This window comes from Perissodus microlepis, chromosome 7 (assembly GCF_051167445.1).
Source record: "Perissodus microlepis isolate ML-2025 ecotype Zambia chromosome 7, ASM5116744v1, whole genome shotgun sequence".
NCBI lineage: Eukaryota > Metazoa > Chordata > Actinopteri > Cichliformes > Cichlidae > Perissodus > Perissodus microlepis.
The window spans coordinates 31546948-31573912 of NC_140467.1; the positions used below are offsets into that span (position 1 = coordinate 31546948).

At 38.2% G+C, this 26965-nt stretch overlaps 3 protein-coding genes across 3 annotated transcripts; 2 read left to right on the top strand and 1 right to left on the bottom strand.

The window, feature by feature from the left end:
• Positions 1–827: 827 nt before the first annotated feature.
• On the top strand, positions 828–12103 carry LOC146383417 (endonuclease domain-containing 1 protein-like). Its single transcript, XM_084932449.1, has 4 exons — positions 828–954; positions 6062–6131; positions 6483–6723; positions 11522–12103. The coding sequence occupies exons 1-4, from the start codon at positions 828–830 to the stop codon at positions 12101–12103; spliced, it is 1020 nt and encodes a 339-aa protein (XP_084788575.1).
• Positions 7318–7941, top strand: LOC146383418 (uncharacterized). The gene has a single exon (XM_084936290.1). The coding sequence runs from the start codon at positions 7318–7320 to the stop codon at positions 7939–7941; it is 624 nt and encodes a 207-aa protein (XP_084792416.1).
• A 10850-nt stretch (positions 12104–22953) lies between the features above and the next one.
• On the bottom strand, positions 22954–26622 carry LOC146383419 (E3 ubiquitin/ISG15 ligase TRIM25-like). Its single transcript, XM_084934653.1, has one exon. The coding sequence runs from the start codon at positions 26326–26328 to the stop codon at positions 24706–24708; it is 1623 nt and encodes a 540-aa protein (XP_084790779.1). The 5' UTR covers positions 26329–26622; the 3' UTR covers positions 22954–24705.
• Positions 26623–26965: the final 343 nt, after the last annotated feature.

Genomic DNA, 26965 nt, shown 5'->3' on the forward strand with positions numbered 1-26965 from the left:
GTCTGACTCTTTTCTATGTTCTGAAGCTGTTCCTGAGAAAGCTGAAAAATGCGTGTCTGATAGAATGCGATCCTGCTACACCTGACCTGTCTTTTGAGGTAGACAAAACAGATTTTGTCCTTGTGCAACAGAATGATCCATCTCTGGCCAAATGTTTACTCGCCGCAAATTCCAGCAATCAGAATCCCCGTGTTTACAGCATTGAAAATGATTAATGCGTAAATGGCATCCTCCCTCATCTAGTGATCTTGGCTGGAATGTATTTCAACAGGTAATTCCGACCTCAAGTACTCAGCCTCGCACATGACAGTTTCTCTGGACATTTAGGAATTAGGAAAACTTACCACCGTATTCTGCGTCACTTTTTCTGGCCAGGTTTGAAGTCTGATGTAACCAAGTACTGCTGTTCATGCCACATTTGCCAGGTCAGTGGAAAACCCAACCAGGTTATTCCTCCCACTCCATTGCATCCAATCCCGGCTTTAGGGGAACCATTTGAGCACATAATCATTGATTGTGTAGGTCCGCTTCCAAAAACAAAGTCAGGACATCAGTACATCTTGACTTTGATGTGCGCCGCCACACACTTCCCTGAGGCGATTCCGCTACACACTATCAAAGTCAAAGCCATCGTCAGAGCATAAGTAAACTTTTTCTCCACTTTTGGTTTGCCTAAATCAGTTCAAACGGACCAAGGGTCAAACTTCATGTCCAAGATTTTCGCTCAGGTCTTAAAATCGCTCGGCATAAAGTATCAAAAATCCAGTGCGTATCATCCCAAATCACAGGGTGCACTTGAGCGTTTCCACCAGACTTTAAAAGCCATGATGAGGAAGTTCTGCCTCGAGTCAGGAAGAGAGTGGGATGAGGGTCTGCCACTTCTCCTTCTAGCAGTGAGAGAGAGTGTGCAGGAGTCCACGGGTTTCAGTCCCGCGGAGCTGGTGTTTGGACACAGTGCGTGGTCCCCTGCGGCTGCTTAAAGAGAAATATCTGTCCGACACGGCTATCCCCAAGCAGAACGTATTCGATTACGTAAATTGTTTTAGGGAGCGTCTGCATAAAGCCTGCGAAATTGCATGCAAGGCTCTTTCCGCGTCTCAGGAGAAAATGAAAAGGAAATTTGATTAAAAAGTCTGTGCAGAGAAAATCTGAGGTGGGTGACAAAGTGTTGACTCTCCTACCCATTCCTGGATCCTCTCTCCAGGCAAAGTTCTGTGGGCCCTATGCTGTTCAAGAGAAACTGAGTGACACAGATTATGTTATAGGTACCCCAGACCATAGGACAAAGTGTTGTGTGTGCCATGTTAATCTGATGAAGCCTTATGTTGTTCGTGATGCAGGTGTAAACTCCTCTTCATCCCCCTCTTCATCCCCCGCTGTGCTGTGCTGTGTTCCTCCTGAAGGAAAAAAGAGGGAACACACGCATGTAAAGGAAGCTCTCAAAACGTGCGGCTATCCTAAATGGGCGTTCTTAAAGTCAGCAAAGAGGCACAGAAAAGAAGATCAGACACCAGCGAGGGAGGATAAGAAGGACAGACGCAACAACATTGTCATCCCCTATGTAGCCGGTGTATCAGAAAAACTCAGGAGAGTTTTGTCCAAGCATGACATCCCGGTGCATTTCAGACCCAGCAACACGCTCAGACAAAAACTGGCTCACCCGAAAGACAAAACTCCAAAACACAGACTTAACAATGTGGTGTATGCTGTACAGTGCAGCGAGGAATGCCCAGACCTCTACATTGGAGAGACCAAACAGCCACTTCACAAGCGCATGGCACAACACAGAAGAGCCACCTCCACAGGACAAGACTCAGCAGTCCATCTGCATCTAAAGGATAAAGGTCACTCTTTCGAGGATGCCAATGTTCACATTTTGGACAGAGAGGACAGATGGTTTGAAAGAGGAGTGAAAGAAGCCATCTATGTCCACTGTGAGCGACCATCTTTGAACAGAGGCGGGGGTTTACGACACCAACTGTCTGCCATCTATAATCCAGTTTTGAGATCCCTTCCCAGACGCCTTAACGCCCACTCACATCCTGGGCCATATGACCTCAGGAAATCGCATGATAAGGTGGGGCCAGGTTTCACAATGAGCTCACCCGAAACCCTGGCTGATTGGGACCCACACCCAGTTTCACACCTTGGCTCAGGCGATTAGAGGATCATCAGGGGGTCCTTTTGTCCCTCTGTGGGGGGATACTCCGACTAGGTTTAAATCTGGGACTCTCCACCATTTGACCGTAGAACTGAAGAAGCTTCTCGGATGAGAGGTGAAACATCTTCAAGCAACTTAAAGAAGTCCAGACGCTTTTCTTTCCAAGCTCCTTTGACAACAAAATGTAATCTTACTGGGATGTCCTAAAGTCATTTAAAGACCCATGACAATGGCTTTTTACCTTTCACTTTTAAACCAAATGTCAGCTTGGTACTTAAAGTTCCGTCTTCATTCCTGTGCAGATAAACATATACTCTTCCTTGTAACAGTGTGAAGCAACAACCAGCTTTTTTTTTTTTTTTTTTTAAAAGACCATCTCAATGTTTTCACCTGTGTGCAATGGTTCTTTTTTTCTGGAACCTACAGCATTCTGATTATGAGGGCCTGCACTCATCACTGTTTTTTATCATAATCAGAATGCTCTAGGTACACTTTGATTGCAGTCTAAATTACACCATGAACAAATATGAGCTGTTTGGAGAATTAAATCTGAGAATGTTAGCATGCTCCAACCTGTTAACAGCTTCATTGATTCTTTTTTTTCCATCCGAAAATGACTGACCATAAAATGCTGGTTTCACTGCAGCAACACAGGTTTGGCAAAATGAATCAAATATAAAATAAGGATTTCCAACATACGCTTTTTTGGTTCTTGTGCTTCTTGGACAAAAATGTAATATGATCATCATTCCATTTCAAATTACATGATTTAACTTTCATTTAATAATTTATTTCATTCAATAAATGAAGATCAACCCCCAAAGCAGATATTGAGTTTATTATTGCAATCCCATTCTTAATCCAAGGAATTAATATGACGTCAGCCCACACCTTGCAGCTATAACAGCTTTAACCCTTCTGTGAATGCTTTGCACAAGGTTAGAAGTGTTTAGAAGTGTTTATAGGACTTTTGGACCATTTTTCTAGAAGTGCATTTATAAGGTTACACACAGATATTGGACATAAAGGCAGGGTTTGGAGTCTCCGCTCGAATTCATCCAAAAGCTTTGGGGCAGGACCAGTGAAGTTCTTCCCCACTTCCTCACCCACGTCTTTATCAATGTTGCTTTGTGCACTGGTGCACAGTCACGTTGGAACATGAAGGGGCCATCCTAAAACTGTTCCTACAAAGTTGGGTGCACCACTGCATCTGATTTGCTGCATTGTGCTTGGTGATGTAAGACTTGGATGCAGCTGCTCAGCCATGGAAATTTATTCCATGAAGCTCTCTACTCACTGTTCTAAAGATAATCTGAAGGCCACATGAAGTTTGAAGATCTGTAGCAACTGACTCTGTAGAAAAATATTTCAACTGTTACTCAGTGGTTCAGAGTTCTCTTTTCAGAGGAACGTCAACTTTGCATTTTATTTGGAAGAGTGTAGAAGAAGAGTGGAGAGGCACAAGTTCCCAGTCTTGGATGATTTGGGGTGTCATGTCATGAGTTGCGGTGGTGGTTGGTCCACTGTGTTTTATCAAGTCCAAAGTCAATGCAATCACCTACCAGGAGATTTTAGATTACTTTATTTCTCATGACAAGCTTTATGGAGACTCACATTTTTTTTTTCAACCATGCTAGCACCTCCTCACAGTGCTAAAGCTAATACTAGAGGGTCTGCTGACCAGAGGGATGAGAAACAGCCAACCCAAAAATACAGATGAGCTAAAGGCTGCTATCAAAACTTGACTTCAAAAACACCTCAGCAGTACCACAAGATGATTGCCTCCATGCCACACCACGATCATATAGTAACTCATGTTAAAGGAGCCTCAGCCAAGTACTTAGTGTAGAAATGAGCAATTAGAAAGAAAAAACAAACAGAAATACATACAATAAACATAACTTAATAAATACTTAAAAACAGGGGCGATTCTAGGATCAGAGGTTTGGGGGTGCTGAGCACTCGGAGAGCTGCCCAGCCAGGCAAGATAAACTTTACTCGTCACAATGAGACTTCTTCCCTGTCTCTGTCAGTCCCTGCATCCTTAAATATCTCCAGTTGTCCCGAGTTCTCTCTGACTGTCTCCTTGGTGCATTTAAACCCCTGTTCCTCCCTGTCCTCATCGTCTGTTGTCTTCGTCTCCGTTATCATTCATCATAATTTTACCATCTCTGTGCAAGTCTGCAAATTTCTTTGTTAAATCATAAGATTCTTAAATTCATCAAGTCTCTCTGTGCCTGGGTCCTCGTCACAAAACATGACATCACTGTTTTGTACATTTTAACACAATTTAATCCCCACATTTGTGGAAGAAAAGCAAAACACTTTTTCGAAAAGTCTGTAACAAAACCATCAAATCTGATAAAGGTTATTCATAGCTGCAAAAAATGAATGGATTGGAGTGACATCACTTTAAACTGACCTCAGCCTCCAGCCATGCATGAGCAGCATTTAATCAGTTCATTTTCTTACTGAGTAGATACTGTGTCTACTGTGAGTTCACAGGCAAATGTGGTCAAAAGTAAATAAGAAGTTTTCAGTTTTTCCATTCAAACATCTACCCGAAGTGTCATTTTTCAACTGGCTTCTTTGTCTACGTTTATCTGTCATGTAAGCAAAGCAGCTGACTACACTCAGTAGGATGATCAGTCCTTTTTGTTTACTGGATGAACTTTTAAGGCGTTCTTTTCTCATGGTGATTTTATTTTCTGTTGATGCCAACTCCATGACTTTGTTATAAGACTGACATGGATGAAAACAAATTTCTTTTGCTCAAGTAAAAAAAGCAAACAGGTTTTAGATAAAAAATCATATTAAACCTCATAACCTCATCATTAGAGTTCAGTGTCATCAGTGTAATCAGAGATATTTAATGGTGGAACAAGCTTTTACTGGCAGAAGTATGTGAAAGAGGAGGATTTTAACCACCTTAAAGATCAATAAACAACACATAAGTTGAATTTGTTTATGTGTGGTATCTTTAGGATTAGGATTCAACTTTATTGTCATTACACATGTATAAATACAGTGTAACGAAATATAGTTTGCATCTAATCAGAAGTGCAAAAAGAGCAATTATACAGTTTAGTTAAGCAAATATACAGATGTACTACGGGCAAATGTACGGATATACTGATATATACAGATAAGAGTAGTATAAATGGGGCAATAGTTATGAACAGATTATGTACAGAGAGACCAAATATACAAATGAACTACAGCCAAATGTACAGATGTACTGTACATATGTACAGATGATCTGTATAGCATACAGATGTTCTATATTGCTATACAGATGGGCAGATATACAGATGTACTATGAACAAATATACAGATTTGGTAAATATATACAGATGTGCTGGTGTGTGGTAACAGATCTACAGAGTCCTATGAGTATATCTACAGCAGTGGAAGCGTAGCGCTCTGAGCAGACTATAACAGTGAACAGTGTACGCACTATACCAGAGACTATACTATGTCAGTGTCCTAAACTATAGCAGGAAACAAGTAACCATTTATTGTAAAATAATTTTTTATAAAAGAATGAACTGAATAACTTATGTATAGAAACAGAAGGCGTTCATTAAAACTTAATAGAAATGAAAAATTTGAAAAATTAACTATAGAAAAATAAAAATACATCTCAGGGTTAAGAAATTGTTGTCTTTTCCATTAGTTTCTTCTTTAGTTGCTTTTTACTTGATATGACACTTTAAACTGTATAGTAGACTGTATATATTAAGTAAGTAAGTAAGTAAAATTGTATTTATATAGCAACTTTCAAGATATATTCACAAAGTGCTTCACAAGACCCAACAATGGATAAAAACCAAGCAAAATTAATAGAAAGCAGATTTAAAACATTTGTTTTTAACTCATTTTTTTTTAACGAGATCACAGAGTCTCAAATCGAAAGGAAGAGAGAAAAGTTCCAGAGTCTGGAGGCCACTGAACAGAAGGCTCTGTCTCCGTTTGTTTTCAGCTGAGTATGGGGCCCCATACACACTCATTCACTCACTTTGGCTCTCTGGGCATACAGTTAACATGGTTTGCATATTTTTTTAAGGTTGTAAGTAAAACATTATGTTACAATGCTTACACTGTCCTTTGTTAAACAGCAGCCTGTGTGTGGTTATCTATCTGCATTAGTACCAGCCACCATCACTGCCACCACCCAGAGGCTGACAGTATTTAACTCCAACCCTCACTTTCAGGAAAAAGGTTCAGTCTACCTTCCACTTTGCTGTGAGAGCTGTCTCAAAGGAAGGATGTGGATAATTGATTGATTGATTTTTTTTTTATCACTGTTTAACTTAAAAAGTGTTGTCTTCTATGGAGAGATCACTACTGACTTTAAACCATGCATTGAATTTTTCTACGCAGAAACGATACCACAGGGCATCAGTGGAGACTACCAGGCATTATGTCAGCACTATGAAAATCAATACCACTTTGCCACCCTGTATGACAGAAACCGTCGTATACCATTGTTCTCTGCGTATATACTCAGTCCTGGAGATGGACCTAGGCCCAAAAATACAAACTGGATGATTGAACCACGGGTAAGCTGTGTAAAATATCACTGTGTGATGTTCAAAGACAGTCATGTATTTGAACTGCTCTCTTTTAAGAACATTGTCTGATATGGTGTATTTTAAAAATGGTTTTCTTAGAGAGGATGAAGAACAATAGTTACAGTGTGAAAGAGTCGCTCTGTTTGGATTTTAACTGTTTGTTGAAGTGTGTATTCTCTGCATTTTACTGCCACATTGTTCTCCATCACCTCAGAGATATTTAATGGTGGAACAAGCTTTTACTGGCAGAAGTATGTGAAAGAGGAGGATTTTAACCACCTTAAAGATCAATAAACAACACATAAGTTGAATTTGTTTATGTGTGGTATCTTTAGGATTAGGATTCAACTTTATTGTCATTACACATGTATAAATACAGCTATTTTCCTCCTGCCTGTCCTGCCTTAGATATTGTCATACTATACCACATATAATGTAATAACTTAAATAACACAAAAATAACTGAATAAATAACAGGACAGGATAAAGAAGAAAACATACACAAAATTAGATGATCTTTAATAAAACGATGGTTAAAAAAGTCTGTAGGATTTTATTTGCTCTCTAACATTTTAAAATGACATGACAACCATTGCAAAACAACAAAAACTGATAATCAACTTAATTGAGGATATCAAAGAATTAAGAAGGCAAAGTGAGGAAAAGGACAAGAAGATTGCTATGTTGGAAGTACGAGTGGCAGAGTTGGAACAATATTCGAGAATAACAGATGTAATAGTAACGGGTCTGGAAACCAAGCACCAGACATATGCACGAGCAGCAGCAGAAGAGAGAGGGGAGCCGCCTGAGCAAGAGTTGCGCTCCCTGGAAGAACAGGTAATGGCCTTTTTCAATAGTAAAGGCATTGAAATAGATAGTAAGGACATTGAGGGGTGCCATACTCTTCGAAGGAAAAACAAGAATCAAAAACCTGCCATTATTATAAGATTTGTTAATAGGAAGCAGAAGAAAGAGCTTCTGAAGCAAGGAAGAAAGTTGAAAGGAACGAATGTGTATGTTAATGAACACCTAATCAAGAAAAACGCAGATATTGCAAGACAAGCAAGATTATTAAGAAAACAGAAGAAAATACAGTCAACCTGGACATCAGATTGTAAGGTGTTCATTAAGTTAAATGGAACACCGGAGCAGGCAAAGGTCTTAGTCATTAAAGAGCTGACAGAATTAGAAAAATACGGCTGGTAAAATGTAAAGCAAAGCATTGGGATGGTCGATGGTACTTTCAATGAATTGTCAAATTGGTTGGTACTTGGCTTAGACAAAGTATTGTTAAAGGTGATGGTATGTGGATAAGATATATAATAAAGTCAGATGTCTGACAGATTTCAAGTAACAAATCAAATGGATGTTGAAACTGGGACACTGGGGTATGATAGCAATATAGATCCTGACTGTAATTTTTTTTTACCAAAATGTTAAAGGACTGTAATTATTATACAATGGAACAATTTAATAGGAACCTAGAGCCGGGTAAGAATATAACCATGGTTCATTTCAATAGTAGAAGTCTATATGCAAACTTTCAATTTATTAAAGAATATATAGCACAGTTTAATCAACCATTTGGTGTGATAGCAATATCAGAGACTTGGATAAACACTGGAAAAGAAGAGGATTTTGAGATAGAGGGATATGAATTCCTCCACTTAGATAGGACTAATAAAAAAGGAGGTGGGGTGGCACTCTATGTTGATAAAAATTTAAGGTTTGAAAAAATGAGAAGAATGACGAGGGTGGTAGATGGAGTGATGGAATGTATAACAGTGGAAATAAATATGAAAAAACAGAAAAATATGATTGTCAGTTGCATATATAGAACACCAGGGTCAAAGATTGAGACTTTTAAGGACATTATGGAGGACTTGTATACAAATCTGAATCAGAAAAGAATATTTATCTGTGGAGACTTTAATATTGATTTATTGAACCCAAATCATAATAAGAGTATTGAAGAATTTATTGATTCAATGTATTGTATGGGATTATTTCCCCTGATAACAAGACCGACGAGAATAACCACTCATGGCGCAACTCTATTAGATAATATTTTTACAAATGTAATGGAAGAAAATATAAAAGGGGGGATATTGATAAATGATATAAGTGACCACTTACCAGTTTTTGTAACTTATGACTGTTGCTATGAAGTTCATAGAAATGAATGTAAGACAATATATAAAACAATTAGAACAGAAAAGACAATGCAGTGTCTCAAAAATGAGTTAATAAAACAAGATTGGACTATTGTATATAAACACAAGGATGTCAATAAAGCCTATGAGGCATTCTTAAGCATATTCATGGCCTTATTAGAGGAAAACAGCCTACTTATTGAAGTCAACAGGAAAAATAAGTATGCAGGAAGACCATGGATGACGAAGGGACTGCAAAATGCCTATAAAAAAAAGAACACCTTATATAGAGAATTCATTAAAAAGAGAACTACAGAATCTGAAAAGAAATATAAAAAGTATAAAAATAAACTAACATAAAGAGAACTTGTAAAAAAGAATACTTCATCAAAAAGTTAGAAGATAATAAAGATAGCATGAAAGGGATATGGAAGTTATTAAATAGTATAATAAAAAATGGACCAAGGACTAATGACTACCCTGGGTATTTTATGGAAGGGACAAATACTATTAGTAAAATGAACGAAGTAGTAAATGGATTCAATGAATTTTTTGTAAATATAGGGCCAAAACTGGCTGCGGAAATAAAGGTTGATATGATAGAAAGGGAGACTGGAGGAAACATTGAAAGGAATGCAAGTTCAATGTTTTTAAGAGCAGTGGAAGAGAAGGAGATATATGATATTGTCAGTGGACTTAAGAACAAAATGAGTACTGACTGTCATGATATTGATATGGTAACGGTAAAGAGAGTAATTGATGGTATTGTAAAACCACTACAATATATTTTTAATTTGTCTTTCCAGGAAGGGGTTTTTCCACAAAAAAATGAAAGTTGCAAAAATTATTCCTATTTATAAATCAGGTGAAAAGCATTGTTTTACAAATTATAGACCAGTGTCGGTACTCTCCCAGTTTTCTAAGATACTGGAAAAACTATTTCTAAAAAGATTTGATAGCTTTGTGGATAAACATGATTTGTTGGCAACTTGCCAGTATGGGTTTAGAAATAATAGATCAACAGTTTTGGCATTGATGGATTTAATGGAAGAAATAACAGAATGTATGGATAACAAGAAGTATGCACTTGGAGTCTTTCTAGATCTAAAAAAAGCATTTGATACTGTTGACCACGAAATTTTAAAAATCAAACTTGAAAAATATGGGTTCAGGGGTGTGGTACTGGATTGGATAAACAGCTATGTGATGAATCGACAGCAATATGTACAAATAAATGAGTTTAAATCTAAATTGATGGATATTGAATGTGGAGTACCTCAAGGATCAGTATTAGGTCCGAAAATGTTTATTATGTATATAAATGATATTTGTAAAGTATCGAAGATACTAAAGTTTGTAATTTTTGCAGATGATACCAATATACTTTGTTCAGGTGCAGAATTTCAACAGGTTTTGGAGATGATCACACAGGAGTTAAAGATATTAAAGAAGTGGTTTAATAGAAACAAATTGTCCTTAAATTTAAATAAAACAAAATTTATGTTATTCGGAAACTATAAGAAAAACATTAACATTGAAATTTGTGTCGATAATATATATCTAGAAAGGGTTAATGCCATAAAATTTCTTGGTGTGATCATTGATCAAAAGGCCTGTTGGAAATCACACATCACTTATGTGAGGGGAAAGTTAGCACGGGGCATTGCTGTCTTGGTGAAAGTAAAACAATTTCTGGATAGGAAAACATTGTATATGTTATATTGTGCTTTGCTATTACCATACATGAGTTATTGTGTAGAGGTTTGGGGAAATACATATAAAAGTAATATTCAGACTATAATCATAATGCAGAAAAGGACCATTAGACTAATAAATCAGGAGGGGTATAGGGCTCACACAAACGCACTCTTTATTAGGACGCAAGCTATAAAATTCCAGGATCTGGTGAAGTTTAAAACAGTGCAAATAATATATAAGGTAAGGAAAGGGATGCTCCCAATCGAAATAAGTAAATGGTTCGTAGAAAGAGAAGGGAGGTATAATTTTAGAGGGAAGTGGAATTTAAAATTACAAAGAGTAAGAACAACATTGAAAAGGATGTCTATTTCAGTAGCGGAAGTTAAAATCTGGAATGAGTTAAAAGAAGAAATAAAGGTCAGTAGTGATATAAACCAGTTTAAAATAAAACTCAAAAAAGAAATATTAAATAAGTATAAGAATGAAGAAAATGCAATTAACCCAAGACAGCAGTCAAACTCATGTTTATTTTCTTCTGCAAATTAGCAAATCTAAATATAGTTTTAGTTGAACATGTGAAAATATTTTTTTTGAGATGTTATGTTCTAAGTTGAAGGCATTGTATACGTTTTTGTTGTTCAAATTTAGATGATGAGGATGTAAACCTGAGGGGGTAGGGCTAAATAAGTATATACTTCTGCCTACTCCTTTTCAAACAACTGTATGGAATGATTTTATGAAACGTTGGTGAATGTATATGTTTGAAATAAAAAAGAACTGAACTGAACTGACTGTGCAGTATGACAGTATGCTCTCAGTGTTACACATTCCCACAAACTCACACTGAAACACAATTTGCACAAACAGTATGAAGAATGATAAATACTCTTTGTAGCTTCTAAAGAAATAAAAAGTCTGTCTTTGTTGTCATTCAGCTGGTATCAGACAAAGTCAACACAGGAATGGAGTACCAAAAACATCCTGACCAAAATGTGAAGAACAGCCAGGCAGTCAATGAAGACTATAAACACTCTGGTTATACCAGAGGCCACCTCGCCCCCAGTGGTCACCAACAGACAGAAGAAGACAAAGAGGCTACATTCACCCTGACAAATATTGCTCCTCAAATGGAAAAGTTCAATAAAGGATCCTGGAACAATCTGGAAGACGAGATGGCAGAGAGATTTAAAGTCTGCACATCAAAAATGTATGTTATCACTGGAGTCATGCCTTATGAGAAAGATGAACCCAAGATCAATAACAGGGTGACTGTTCCTGAGTACTTTTGGACTGCTTACTGCTGCCCAACGTTCACAGCTGGACCTGACCAGAATTACTTTCCTACTTATGCTGCAGTGGGAAGAAATGATCCCAACAGTAAAGATGACATTGTGAAAAAAAACACAGAAGATGGCTATGATGTGAAGGAGATGTCCTTGGAAGACCTGGAGAAGATCCAGAAAAAAAGGCTAAAGATGCCTGAAATGAGTCTCTTTAAAAATGAATGTAAGGAATAAAAATCTTTTTTTCCTTTTGGTTGAACTAAAAAAATCAAATACTTGTCACTAAAATGTGTTAAGATAAAAGTGAAATAATGATAAAAACATTACAGTTGACAGCTCAATGTTTATTTCATTTCATTTATTTTAAAACAAAATTACATTTTAGAAACATATAACGTATCTGAGTTTCTTCAAAAAAATGAAAACATCGTACAGCCTTGTGCTGCAGGACGGGTTAAATAATACATTTATAAATAGCTGCCTATTTTCCTTTATTTTCATAAAGTATAATATTTTATTATATTTTTCATATTATATAGAGATGAGGTGATTAAATTTTGGTGGTGAAAGAATGCTCTTCGGAGGGTTTACACTCAATAAATATTCAAAAGGATAATTTAATGAGATGATGATGCTTACATCCATACATGTCTAAAGGTCATTCCTGTTTGGGAATAAATATAATCTACAACCTGGCTGGCCGTCGGAGGCACGCAAACACAAATAGTAATCTCTGTGTCTGTGTGCTTTATTGTAAGCGCTGCTCTAACCTTAGTGTACAAAACAAAGAAACAGTAAAAAGAGCTGAAACTGAAAGATGTAAAAACAATTAAATAGAAACTGTCAGCATGAAAAGCCTGATGTAAAGAAAAAACCTGATGAAAGACTGAGATTATGCATTCCACCAGAGTTTTAAAAAATGTGAAACTGAAAATAAGATGTTGTAAGATTGTTAGTTCATAGTCAGCTGATGAACAAAGCTCTTTTTATGTCTTTATTTCCTTCATGTTGAAATAATCTAAATATTCTACTGTGAAACAGAAGCACTGAACATTTCACATCATGTTGAGTGAAGGATCTTTGTGCAATGAAAAAGCAGTCGAAGATTATTAATGATTGTTAAGCACATGTGTAAGTGTTGGTCACCAGTGTTGGTCAAGTTACTTGAAAAAAGTAATCAGTAACTAATTACTGATTACTTCCCCAAAAAAGTAATCCTGTTACTTTACTGATTACTTATTTTCAAAAGTAATTAATTACTTAGTTACTTAGCTACTTTTTAAAAACACGATTTACAACCTGAATAGGTGATAAAGTGATAGATCTTTCAGCCCAATTCTACTTTTTCTGCATAATCCATCATACAAAACGTAATCAAATGAAAAAGTCTCTTTTTAAAACTTGTTTTATTAGTTTTAATCTTTTAACTTTATGCATCAAGCAAACATTAACATTTAAACCTATTTTCTGCACATTCCAGCATATAAAATATTTTTTTGTGTTTACACTCACTCTTTCAAATAGATGCACATAAAACACAGCAGAAAATAAATAAAATCAAAGACTCAGCGGTCCTGTTGCTCTATTTTCACCTGTATAGCAGGCGGAGGTTTGCCCTGGTGCAGGTGTGCCGCAGCGGTCAGTGGAAGAATCCGCGAGTTTGTCTGTGAATTTTCCATTCCGTCGTGGCGTATTCAGTGCTTGCTCGGAAGTTAAGTGGGTTTTTTGCTGTTAAAAGAAGTTTTCTTCCCACGCAGTGAACAGCGGACGCTAATGTTTTTGTCACTTTTTACGGAATCAAACTCAAAGTAAGGTCAGTACTTCCACGCTTTAAATGCTGCAGGCTCATACTCTCTCCAGCACCATTGTTGATCTGCACACAGCTGTTGTCACGAACGTCACACTGGCTTACGTCATTGTCATGAGACACTCACAAAAAAGTCACGGTTTTAGTAACGCAGTAATGCAGTGTGCTTACGGTAAAGTAACGGTAATCTAATTACCCATTTTGCAATAGTAATCCCTTACATTACTCGTTACTTGGAAAAAGTAATTGGATTACGCCTTACTGCCCATCTCGGTTGGTCACACATGTTCACATGTGATCCTAAGTGGCCAAAAGAACTGATTCATTAAAATGGGCACAAAACAGATCATTTAAAAGTCTCTTGAACCAATTTCAAGTAATCTTTTAAGGCTTTAGGAAGCAACTTGAAAGGAAGAAAAACACACTTATAATATTAAATAAAAAGGGCTTAAATGTAAATGCACACTTGAAGTTTGAGCTCTTCATCTTTGTTAAACCTCTTTTTTGTCTTTATTTTAAGCAGCTGTATAAAACCACAATGTTGGTGAAGCAGTCATATGCAAGCTGGTATATTACATGTTGACAGTTTTAGTTCCCACACTGGGTTCACATCTGCAAACTGCAGCAATTTACTGACATGACACCAAAAGAGCAGGAAAGCTGAAGAAGAGGTGAGCATCGAATAGACCAGAAAGAGGTGACACGGCTTAAAAACTGAATTTACACGATCAACATTTAAATGTATAATGTCAACATCAATGTTTTGTTATTTGTTTTTTATGTTTGTGACAAAGCTTACAGTCAGGGTTGGTGTGGTTAAGGCTCCTCTTTTCTCTTTTCTTTTCCCTTCAAACCTGAAACACTTCCAGCAGATGGCAGCATTTCCCTGATCCTGGTGCTGAGGAGGCCTCTTCCTGTTAAAAAGGAATTCTTCCTTTTCCTGTTAACATTATTGTCTGAGCAATCAAAAATGCCAGCTCACTAATAAACCTGCAAACCAAAGTGTATGAGTAGGAAACACTGAAATACAAGAATGAAGTACATTAAGATAATATTAAGCAGTGTATTAAACAGTTGTAGTAGTTTTTTATTTTAAAGAAAGTATTTCAGACTATTTTCTTCAGTACAGCTGAAGAACATAGAAAAGATTTGTGGGTTTCCTGCCTTCCCGTGCAGACTCTTTCTTCCACTGAAGAAATACATTTGTTCCCCATGCTGACAGATAAACTCTGTTTAACATTTAGATCTACCTTCAAACATGACTGTGGAGGTGGTGTGAACATGTAACTCAGTGGGTCTGGGGAGACACGAGTTTCGTTTAAGAAAGGACTCTGAACGTCCTGCCGTCGAGGGGTGACACCATCAGCTGTGCTGAGCCCGGGGAGTGCAGAGGGCGCCACTTGTTCCTCCAGAACACCGTGAAGAATCTGGACACGAAAAGGATGCACGCCAGGACTAGAGTTGAATGTCTCAAGACCGGTCTTTTACGTGGTCTTGGTCTTGTCTTGGCTTCGACGGACTCAGATCCCTCGGTCTTGTCTTGGGCTTGCTTTCTCAGATCGACACAGTGGTCGGGAGATTTGGAGTCAACCATCGGCGGAGTGGGGGGGGTGGCTTACTGGGCTTAAGCCCGGGTCATTTTTTCAGAAGCCCGGGGTCTTTTGGAGTGTAATTTGTTTCATAGTTAGATGCCTGACTGACAACTGTATAAAACAAAAACTACACACAATATTCGAAGCACATAGCGCACAGTCGTAAATTCCCCCTAATTTTGGTATGATCCGAGCTCAGGCACTAGGCGACTGAGCACAGCACTAGTGATGGGATTTCCGGCTCTTTTTAGAGAACCGGCTCTTTCGGCTCGACTCACTAAAAAGAGCCGGGTCTTTCGACTCCAAACCAACTCTTCAGGTTGTTTTGTTGCTTTAATTAATTTATTATTAACAATAATATAAAATTATGCACAAAAGGAATTACTAATGTAAAAAAAAAAAGTGGTTTATTTATATATGTTTATATATAAATATATACAGTGGCCCCTAGAGACAAAGCACGTACAAACTCCAAAACACATTTCTAGAGTTAACTGAACTTCCAAAACACAGCTACCTAGATCACTTAAATTACACAATCGAAAGCATATGTGTATTGTTTGTGTATTTATACACAAGCACTCATATATATTTAAATAATTTTAAAAAAAATGTTCATTTACCTGTTACTACCACACACCAAATCCGGTCGTTGGTACTTGCTGGCTTGTGTAGCCACCAGAGATGGGCAGTAACGTGTTACTTGTAACGCTGTGTGCAGATCAACAATAGATAATATATCGAGTGCGGGAGAGAGTATGAGCATGCAGCGTTTAAAGCGTGGAAGTACTGACCTTATTTTGAGTTTGATTCCATAAAAAGTGACAAAAACATTAGTGTCCATTGTGCGTAGGAAGAAAACTTATTTTTACAGCGAAAAAAAACCCCTAAACTTCCGAGCAAGCACCGAGTGCGCTATGACGTAATGGGAAATTCACAGAGAAACTCGCGGATTCTTCAACTGACCGCTGCGGCACATCTGCACCAGGGTAAACCTCCACCTACCCCACTCCTGCTATACAGGTGAAAATAGAGCAACAGGACCGCCGAGTCTTTGATTTTATTTATTTTCTGCTGTGTTTTACTTACATCTACTTGAAAGACTGAGTGTAAACACAAAAAAATATTTTATTTTATGTGCTGGAATGTGCAGAAAATAGGTTTAAATGTTAAACAAATTTCTTCCAGTCAGAGAATGTTGCACATAATTTAATGTTTGCTTGATGCATAAAGTTAAAAGATTAAAACTAATAAAACAAGTTTTAAAAAGAGACCTTTCCATTTGATTACATTTTGTATGATGGATTATGTAGAAAAAGTAGAATTCGGCTGAAAGATCTATCACTTTATCACCTATTCAGGTTGTAAATCATGTTTTTAAAAAGTAACTAAGTAACTAAGTAATGAATTACTTTTGAAAATAAGTAATCACTAAAGTAACAGGATTACGGGAAGTAATCAGTAATTAGTTACTGATGACTTTTTTCAAGCAACTTGACCAACACTTGTAGCCACTAGGTAACAAAACCTCAACACTGCCCCTAGCATCCTGGAGCACTTCTGTTGTCTTTTGCACGTGCTTCAGAGTTTTTACGTGTTTTGGAGTTTTTACGTGTTTTGGAGTTTTTACGTGCTTTGTCTGTAGGGGCCACCGTAAATATAATTTTATTTATTCAGTCCACATAAAATGTAATAAATAAATCATACAATACAAAAACCAACTATTCACATTTCAACTTTTAACCATTTAAATTTTCAGCTTTTTCCTTTTAAACAAATTTAAAGTGAAACAACACAAAACACTGCAAACCAGAATACAATTAAATAGAAATTAAAATATGAAAACAAAAACAACATGCACATTCTCTGTCATATGGGCCTGCATGAATAAACTTTCTGAATTCTTTATCATCCGCAACAGAAAATAGTTGTGGATGATTACTATACCTTTCTAATATGACGTTGTTGTCCCTGGCTCTCTTTCTCTGTCTCTCCCTCCCGCTCTGTTCCTGTGCTACTGCGAGTGTAACTACCGCCCCTCCCCCATCTTCCCAGCGCAAAGCACAAGGCTCACGTGCGGAGTGAAGCGGAAAAAAAAGTGCGAGAGAGAGGGTGAGAGAAAGAAAGAAAAAAACCCATGGCTCACAACAAGGAGCCGGCTTTTTGACTAGAGACCGGCCCACCAGGTATTATAGGAAAAGCCATAAAGCCTTTGAATGAAAACGAACACTGTTGTCACAGTGATATACACTGTCTTGTTGGTATTTATCTATGATTTCTATACATTTTACATCTGATGACCACTTTGGTTATAAGATTCTGATAATTATTTATTCAAAGCTAGACAATTTAAATAAGAATAAAAAAGAAAAGTATTTCACCAGTGAGCATGTTGACATTGCTGGTTTAAAATGAGATTGCAGCATCTTGTAGTACAAAGTGATATTAGACAAAAGTACTGCTCAGCAATACTTCAACATTTCTGCTGACATCTCTTCAACATGCTCCACAGACGTTTAGGACAGGAAATAAGAGCACTTTTTCTTCACAGTTTGATGATAGCTTAAGTTAATTTTAACTCTTTTTGGTCTAACTTTTGGTCTTTTGACCAAAAGGCGTCACACTTTTTAAATAGAGAAATTTTAAATAAGTGCCTCAAAGGAGTCTTTAAGTAACCATTAAAGACACATTAAACCAGGAAGTAAACCAACTGTTTGTCTTTGCTGCACAATAAATGCAAGGGTTAGGTGTAAGAGTGTATGACTCCAGAAACCAAGAAGGTAGTGCAGAAAGTTTTGAGCACCCCTGTGCAGTCATAAATGTACAGTAGCAAATCCCTGCACAACACATTAGAGACACAGAACACACAAACAAACAAACATACAAACATACGTATGCTACAGTCACAACAGCATGATGCTATGATACATTATGTTGTGTCAAACTATTCTAATCTCACGTTCCATTCTTTGCTATGACATTCTATTAGTTGCTCAACTTAACTGTAACATATACAAACCTATAGTGTTGTTAAACAAATATTTGTGTAGGCAGTACAGATGTTAGCAATCACAGAGCCCCAGTCAATGTTTATGCAAAAGTTGATCAACATTGGTCCACTTGTGCAGGAAGAGAGAAAGAACATGCAAACATACGTACAGACATACGCTACGATCATTAGACCACAACAGACCACAACAAGTCCTAATGAGTTACAGTGTATTTATACACCAATCACAAAACACAGGAAGCTACAGTTAAAATATGGCTAATCTTGGCAATTCTTTGAAAGAAGCAGGGTTGACTGCAAAAAGGAACTTTTTACAGATGTGACTGGCCACTCCAACACTCCACTGTCCCAATTACCTATTTCTTGATGAGCTGTATTTTTGGTCACAGTGTTTCTCTACAGACAGCCATTTTATGTTTCTCTCTACTCTATTGAAGAATCGGGTGCTTCAGTTTGACTCGGCAGATAGCACTGCTGTGATTAAAAAAGCTATATATCACCACTGATGATACCCAAAGGAGTGGGAAACATCAAAGTATCTTGTCCTCTGACATACATACTGTATAAGCTTATCTGTGGTATCTGTGGCACCCATGGTTCCGGCTTGCTATTGGAGTGCAAAACAGCAACACTCTATATGAACAACTGAGTTTTATTGTGACACTGATATCGCTTAAAAAATATGCAAATCTTTTTTCTTTTCTTTTTTTTAAATAATGTTTATTTGAATTTAAAATGATTTCTATAGCTCAACATCACAACAACAGTCACCTATACTGTCAGGTAAAGACCCTAAAGTATTAGAGAGCATCCCAACGATCTAATGATCCCCTATGAGCAAGCACTAGGCAATGGCGGAGAGGAAAAACTCCCTTTTAACAGGAAGAAACCTCTGACAGAACCAAACTCAGTGAGGGGCAGCCATCTGTCGCGACTGGTTGGGTTAGTTTACCTGTAAGATAAACCATTTTTAACTGTTGTTTGTATGATAAGAGCCTAAATAACATCATTACAGCCTAATTAAGATTGAGCCAATTTGGGGGGTTTACAGCAAGTTTGGTTTGCTGGATTTCTCCAGGGAGTCTCTTACAAAAACTTGTAAGAGACTCCCCGGCGCTTCTTTCGATCTTTGACACAAGCCACTTCCACAAGTCTTCCTTCGATATGGTACCAATCAAGCGAATTTAAGCTTTTTGCTTGGTGATATTGAGGCTTAATGCATCTAAAAATCAGATTCTTGTCTTTGAAAATCCAGCATCCAACACTTTCATTGTTTGCCCTTTTGTTACAGGCCATGGAAATTAAAATTTCACATTTTTCATTTTTCGCCTGTTCATTTTTTAAGTTAGTAAATATAAGTTTTACTAAAGTGTTAAGTATTGCATGGAAAATTGCAATTGGTGTGAATGTGATTACAATAAAAAGTGGAATTACTATCTTGCTTCCACGAAAGGTAAAAGCAACTTTTGTTGCCACCAGTTGTTTTGCAGCCATTCTGATTCTGGAAATCAGAGCTGCAATTCTTTCCCAAAACCAAGAAAAAGAGCGTCTAATTGTTGCCAGGAGCACGTTACAGAAAACAGAAACAGCATCATCACAAGTCACAAGTCATCACAAATGCAAACCGCTAGAGAAGCAACAATGGCGAGTAATTAAAAACTGAAAGCAGAAGAATTCCAGTTCATTCCATAGCAGCTTCTGATTTCTCAAGGTTACAGAACACAGCAGAAGAGCCTTCACCTAAGAAGTGATTAGCCCTGAATCCGGCATAGAGCGGCTGAGTGAATGGAGGAGAGTCATGGTTTTAGAGATGCTGGACAGAATACCTGCTCTGTGATCCAGTTACACTCCAATTCTGTAAGACGGAGGGCTTGAGATAGATGTAAAGTATTTGTCATAAATGAATTCATATTTGTGCAAACACCGTTATGCCCAAAACTCACTATTGTTTCCAAATTCACTTTGATCTCCCGTTCTGCGTATAGTTTTGTATGCAAATGCTATGTAAATACCAAACCCGCTCCACTCTACCTCCCAGTAATGACGTCCAGTCAGACTTTCTCGGTTCAGAACCTGAGACCTGTTCATGAATCTCTCAGGGTGACCTGGATATGCCTGTTTTTTTACTCACAAATGTTGCCCTTCTGTTCTCTTCAGATAATAACAGCCGCATGTTTACAGTGTCTGGATCCAGTGTGAGCTGAGTTGAAAACTTTAAGAATTCAGCTCTGGTTTGTGGCTCTGGTTGAGGTAGCAACATGTCTACATCAGTCACTCTGCGGGAAACTTTTTGCCATCCTTCCTGAAGATCATCCTGTAGTTTATTTTTCACCTCTAATACAGCAGCCGGCATATCATCAAAGTACAGCAGAGGATGACGTTTAGTAAAAGGTACCTCTGTAGATTCAGTAAAATTTGAGAACAAAGGGAACATGTGTAGAAACTGAGTGTGATCCTCTGTGTGAGAGAGCTGTTCCAGTTCAGCATCTTTTCTTTTCAGTTCACTGAGCTCTTCCTGCAGTTTTTCCAGAAGCTCTTTGGCTCGATTTACTTCAGTTTTCTGTTGGGATCTGATCTGTTGCTGGATATGAGAAATGTTTTTCTTGATGAGAAGGAATAGTTGTTGAAGTGTTCTCCCAGTGTCCCTCACGGCTTTATCAGCAGACTGATTAATGGCCTCCACCTCCTGCAGAAGCACCTTAACATGTTCTTCTCTGTTCTTGATTCTCTCCTGAGTTTTTTCACGACTTGAGTTGACCTCTTTTTGCCGTTTCAGTCCTTTCTCCTTTCATACAGTTCATACAGTAGCTGTGTCCACAGGGTCCATGCGAATTCCTTGCTGTGTCGTTTCACCTCTCAAAGACAGTTATGTGAACTAGTTTAATTTTCTAAAATAGTAAGAACATTATTTAAATTACTTTATGTTAATTACACTCTTCTAAGACAAAGTAATTATTTTTTAAATATCAGTAGGATTTTAAAAGCTTGGAGGTTCAAAACTTAACATTTAACATACATCACACACATTTTGAGGATAAAAATCTCCAGATATCAGATCACCTCTCTGTCTCTCTGAAGCTAACTGTGGCTAAATGCACACAGTTAGCTTCAGATCATTTCATTGTGAAATTCTTCATGATAGCTGTTTAGGCATCAATTATAATCCATATTTATCAATGACCTGCCAAGTTTCTTAAAAAATGCACACATTACAATATATATAGATTATAGATAATAGTAGAATTTATGTATGTGCTGATAGTACAAAACAACTTTAGCAAATACATAAAAAAAGAGCTGATGCTGGTATTTCGATGGGTTTCGGAAAACAGGTCAAAGCTTAAGGACCAAAAGTCTAGTGCTTGTCTTTAGGCAGAATCTCAGACAGATCAATGTTTCAAGATACTAATCCCCCCAAAAAGAACAGTATGGAAGAGACGCATGTCAGGATTCCATGTACAGTGGAACCCCAACTTACGAAATAAATTTGTTCCAGAGGGTCTTTCGTAAGTCAAAATCTTTGTAAGTGGAAGCACCTTTTTCCATCGCCTTATGAGTGAGGCGATGCTGGCTGAAGACAAAGTTCTTGGTGGAGGTGGACCTCGCTCATATTTATCAATAATTTCTCTCTTTGTTTCCATCGAGAGCACTTTACGCTTCTTCTTTTCACTTGAATCACTTGCATTAAGTTTTTTTCGGCCCCATTATGAATGAACGATAGGCTAATTGCAAACGAAAAGCACACAAAATAGAGCACTGCAACAACAATACGTCTTTGTCAATGGAGAATTGTACTTAGTAGTCAGTATAAACTTTTAATGATATAAGTTTGCATATGATAGAATACTGCATGTTGACCTTTTGATGACTTAGACTGTTGTTCACTACAAGACTTGTTCTGTTCTCTTTTATCAGTTTCTTCCCACAGCAATAATAAGAGCTGAATACTCTTATTATCACTCCCTAACAAGAAGAGGGGCCGCTTCCTTCAGAATCTCACACACACACATACACCTACATACGCACCAACATTCCTCTGTCTATGAACAGACGTATTCACTATTGTATTACCCTTGTATATAAATAAAGACAAGAGCAAAATTAGAGCGCACATCACAGGGCCCCCACTCTCGTGTGAGCGCTCTGTGACTGCCCTTGCAAGTAAAAACTGCAGGGTGTGTGTGTGTTTCTACTCTCTGACTCTCAGCTGAAGAAGTGTCTTTAGAATACATCTCTTGACAGTCTTTCATGTGGAACAGCGAAACGCAAGTACGAAAGCCAAGGGGTTATCACATGATTCGGAAGGCATTCTGGGCATTCTGGACTCAGCCAGCGGATTTCGTTATGTGGGCATTTTGCCATACCACAGGCAGAAATATTGCCGTTAAGTGCCTTCATAACTTGAATTTTTCGTTAAATGGGGTATTCGTAAGCCGGGGTTCCACTGTATTTTGATCTTTTATGTAAGAAGCATTATGCTTTTATGGGAGCGTAAAAGGGAATAGGCTTCTTCTTCTTTTTTCTTTTTTTTTTTACAGAAACCAATTGCACATGCAAGCAAACCAAAAATTAATAAGCAAGCCTCTGTATGAAAGAGCCAAAAATCCAAAAGTAAGTATCAAGAATCAAAGCAGCTAAGTACTCAAAAAACTTTATAGACACTGAGGACTCATGGACAACAGGAAACAAAATCTGAGACTACAAGACCAGTCCACGGTTAGAGATCGCGTGGAGGTTGTGGTGTGAGGACCCTAATGCAGACGAACGAGGCAGAACTGAACTTTAATGAAAAACGAGCCTTTATTGTGGCTAAGAACAAAAACACAAGCCAAACAAAGGAAATAACCAGGGGAGAAACTACCATAAAACCTGAACTGGAAAAATTGAGTACATGAAACATGGAGATGCAGGAAAGGTTAACAGACGAACGGACAACAAACATGGGGACCTCATAAATACACAGAGGGATGAAGAGGGAAGAGGAAACACATGGGTAGCACAGCTGGGGTGAATAAACATAATAACAGCAGGAAGCAAAACTGAACACACTGAACACAGGACACTTGACTGTCAAAATAAAACAGGAAGCACAGAGACGCAGACCTAAGACCATGACACCACACCAGGGATAAACAGGGATGCAAACAGGGAGACGAGATGAAACACAAGGAGAGCAACAAGGGAACAGATAAGGGAGAGGGAGCGAGAGTGGACACGAGAGAGGAGTGAGAGGGGACAAGAGACAGGGGAGTTGCAGAAACATGGATAAACATGACAGACAGGAGAGGACTGGAATGAACCCAAGGAGGGGGAACATGGGAACAGAAAAGGAAATCAAGACGCACACACAAACCCAAAGAGAGTAAATGGACTGTTTCTTATATAGTGCTTTTCTACTCTCCCGGAGTACTCAGAGCGCTCTATACATCATGCCACATTCACTTTCTTTCTATACTTAGTGCTTCCTAACTACTTTCATACTCCAATGAATGCATTGGAGAGCAACTTGGGGTTAGTATCTTGCCCAAGGATACTTGATATGCAGACTAGAGGAGCCATGGATGGAACCATTAACCTTCCGATCAGTAGGTGACCTGCTCTACCTCCTGAGCTACAGCCACCCTAGAGAGGGACACAGGACAAAGACACAGGGGGGAACAGGGGAAACTAGACAATTCAAAATGCAGAATAAATTCCTGACCAAGTAATGAACCTAAACATAAACCATAATACAAAATTACACTAAAATACAAGAAAGCTCAAAACGCTGCTTCAAATGACCCAGGACCATCCAATTGTCCCCACTCTCCCACTGGCCTGCACTTATGCTGTCCTTAACAGTCCAGGTGCCTTGTGCAATTGAGTTCTTCCTCAACATCTGAAGTCATCTCTATCACACACACTTACTGAGGTAATCAATTTTAGGCAATTTTTGTTTTTGCTTAAATGGGGAAGCTGTGACACACTGTCTTCTCACCTCCAGTTAAAGATTTTTAATTACTTTTTTTATTTGTTTTTGTTAATTTTTATAGCAAGTAACACAGACCCATGCTACATCACTGCACTTATAATCTATGATATTTTGCAATGCCCAGTCCTAGAGAAAAAAAATCCCAACAATAAAACAGATAGAAAAAGAAAATAAATTAAAATGACAAAAGCTTATCATCTTTAATTTCCTAAGAACATGACAATGGTAAGATCCCATTAGCTTCATGTCCAAAATTGTAACTTCCCAATTCACAATTGGTGCTTTTACAGGCTTTTGCAATGTAACTTCTAGCAACCAACAACAAGTTCAACTGTCATTCATTTCTCCTTTGTTAAAAGTAAAAGATGAGGAAAGAAATAATGGTATATCAGACTGCATTAATAGGAAATGGATATATTTTGCCTGACCTCTTTAGGAGAGACCTCTTTTTCTAGACTACTTGAGCTCACACAGCTCAACACACGATCCAACATAAAGCCAAAATCCAGCGTAGAGCGGCTGAGTGAATGTGGTCTGGACTCTGTGCAGGAGAGACATGGTCTTTGAGACACTGTAAAACGACAGCATACCCGCTCTGTGATCCACGTATACTCCTATTCTGGGTGACTGAGGGCCTGAAATGACAGTTCTGATTTTGTTATGCCTCAGTTCATAACCATTTTTGAAACACTCCAGTGCCCAAGAACTGTCATTGTTCCCAAACAGACTTTCATCTCCTGTTCTGCTGATATTCTTGTATGAAACTGCCACTGAAAGTGCTCCTCCACTCCACACCACCTCCCAGTAACAACATCCAGTCAGACTCTCTCTGCTCAGGACTTGATGTCTGTTAATGAATCTGTCTGAGTGATGACTATATAAAAATTTTTTACTCATACATTTGACTTTTTTGTCCCCTTCAAATAAGAGACTTGTGTTTGCTGTGTTAAAATCCAGTGTTAGTTCTTGTGATAGTCGGAGGAACTTAGCTCTGGTTTTGGGTTCAGGTCGAGACATTACTGCATCCACTTCCCCCTCTAACTGTGAGACTGCGGCGCCAAAACGGATTTCCTGTAGTTTGCGTTTGAACTCTGACACAGCTGTCATCACATCCTCAAAGTACTGCAAAGTACATGTTTTAATGTCGAGTGATCCAACAGATTCATGCACATGTGACAGTGAGGTGTACGTCTGGAGAAAATGGGTGTGATCCTGTGTATGAAAGAGCTGCCCCAGCTCAGCATCTTTCCTCTTCAGCACAGTGATCTCATTCTCTATTCTGTCCTGAAACTCTCTTGCACGACACACTTCAGCTTTCTGACAAGATCTGATCTGCTGTTTTACACAATTAAAGATCTTCTCACTGTCCCTCACTGCTTTATCAGCAGACTGAGTGATGGCTTCCACCTCCTCCTGAAGCACCTTTATGTCTTTTTCTTTGTCCTGGATTCTCTCTTGGATTTTCTTTCGACTCACCCCAAGTTCTCTCCGCTTTTTATTCCTTTCTGCTGTAGCTGAAATTGTGTCGTGGCCTTTATGTTCATCCATGGAGCACAAATAACAGATACACTGCTGATCAGTGCGGCAAAATATCTTCATCACCTCACTGTGTTGAGAACAGATGATTTTCTTAAGCCTCTTTGATGTGTCCACCAGCTTGTGTTTCTCAAAGGCAGTAGATTCATAGTGAGGCTGGAGGTGCTGCTCACAGTAAGAGACCAGACACTGCAGACAGGACTTGATGGCTTTCAGTTTCCTCCCAGTGCAGACATCACAGGCCACATCTTTAGGTCCAGCATAGCCATGATCAGCAGGTGAAGCTTGGAGTTCAGTCTTCTGCAGCTCCTCCACTAACTCTGCCAAGACAGTGTTTTTCTTCAGAGCAGGCCTCGGTATGAAGGTTTGTCTGCACTGAGGGCAACTCTGGATGTTCTTCTGATCCTCTTCATCCCAGTAGCTTTTAATACACTTCATACAGTAGCTGTGTCCACAGGGAATAGTCACCGGATCCTTCAGGAGATCCAAACAGATCGAACAGCAGATTTTTTTCTCATCCAGCCTGCTTGTTTTCCGTGCCATTATCGCTCTCAGATAACAGAATGATAAAAATAGTACTACCGCATTAAAATTAAAAACGATTTTTTAAAAGCAAATTACACAGAAACTACATCTTCTTTATGTGTGCTTCATTATCTGCATTGCGGCTCATTAGTAACAGCATCCTGATGTCTTAACTTATGAGAAGATCTGTGAGAGTGAAGCTGTAGAAAAACACTGAGACTGAACACAATTGGTTGATTTTGTGAATAGTGAGGAAGTTTGCAGCCTGCAAGTCATGCCACGAAGCCACAACTCTTGAGAAAAGCACCATGTGGTTCTACCCACTGTTGACAACACAGAGTATAAGATGCAAATACTAGACACCTTACACAACCTTAACTCAGTCCTTGACAATTTGTAGACAATTTCAAAATAACAATGTTCTTTAAAATGGATCAGTGAGTACCGCTTTGCATTTATCACTCTGTCAGATCCATAAGATTATCATTAGGTATTTCAATGCTGATTACAAACTCGTTTGAGGCTTACAAATGGAAATTAGAACCCAAATTCAGATGTGGAGTTTAAGATCTTGGGAGCGCTTCACAGGGAGTGGGACTGAGGCTGCTATTACTGCATAGATGTCACCAGGAAACCAGCTACATTTCTACTATCA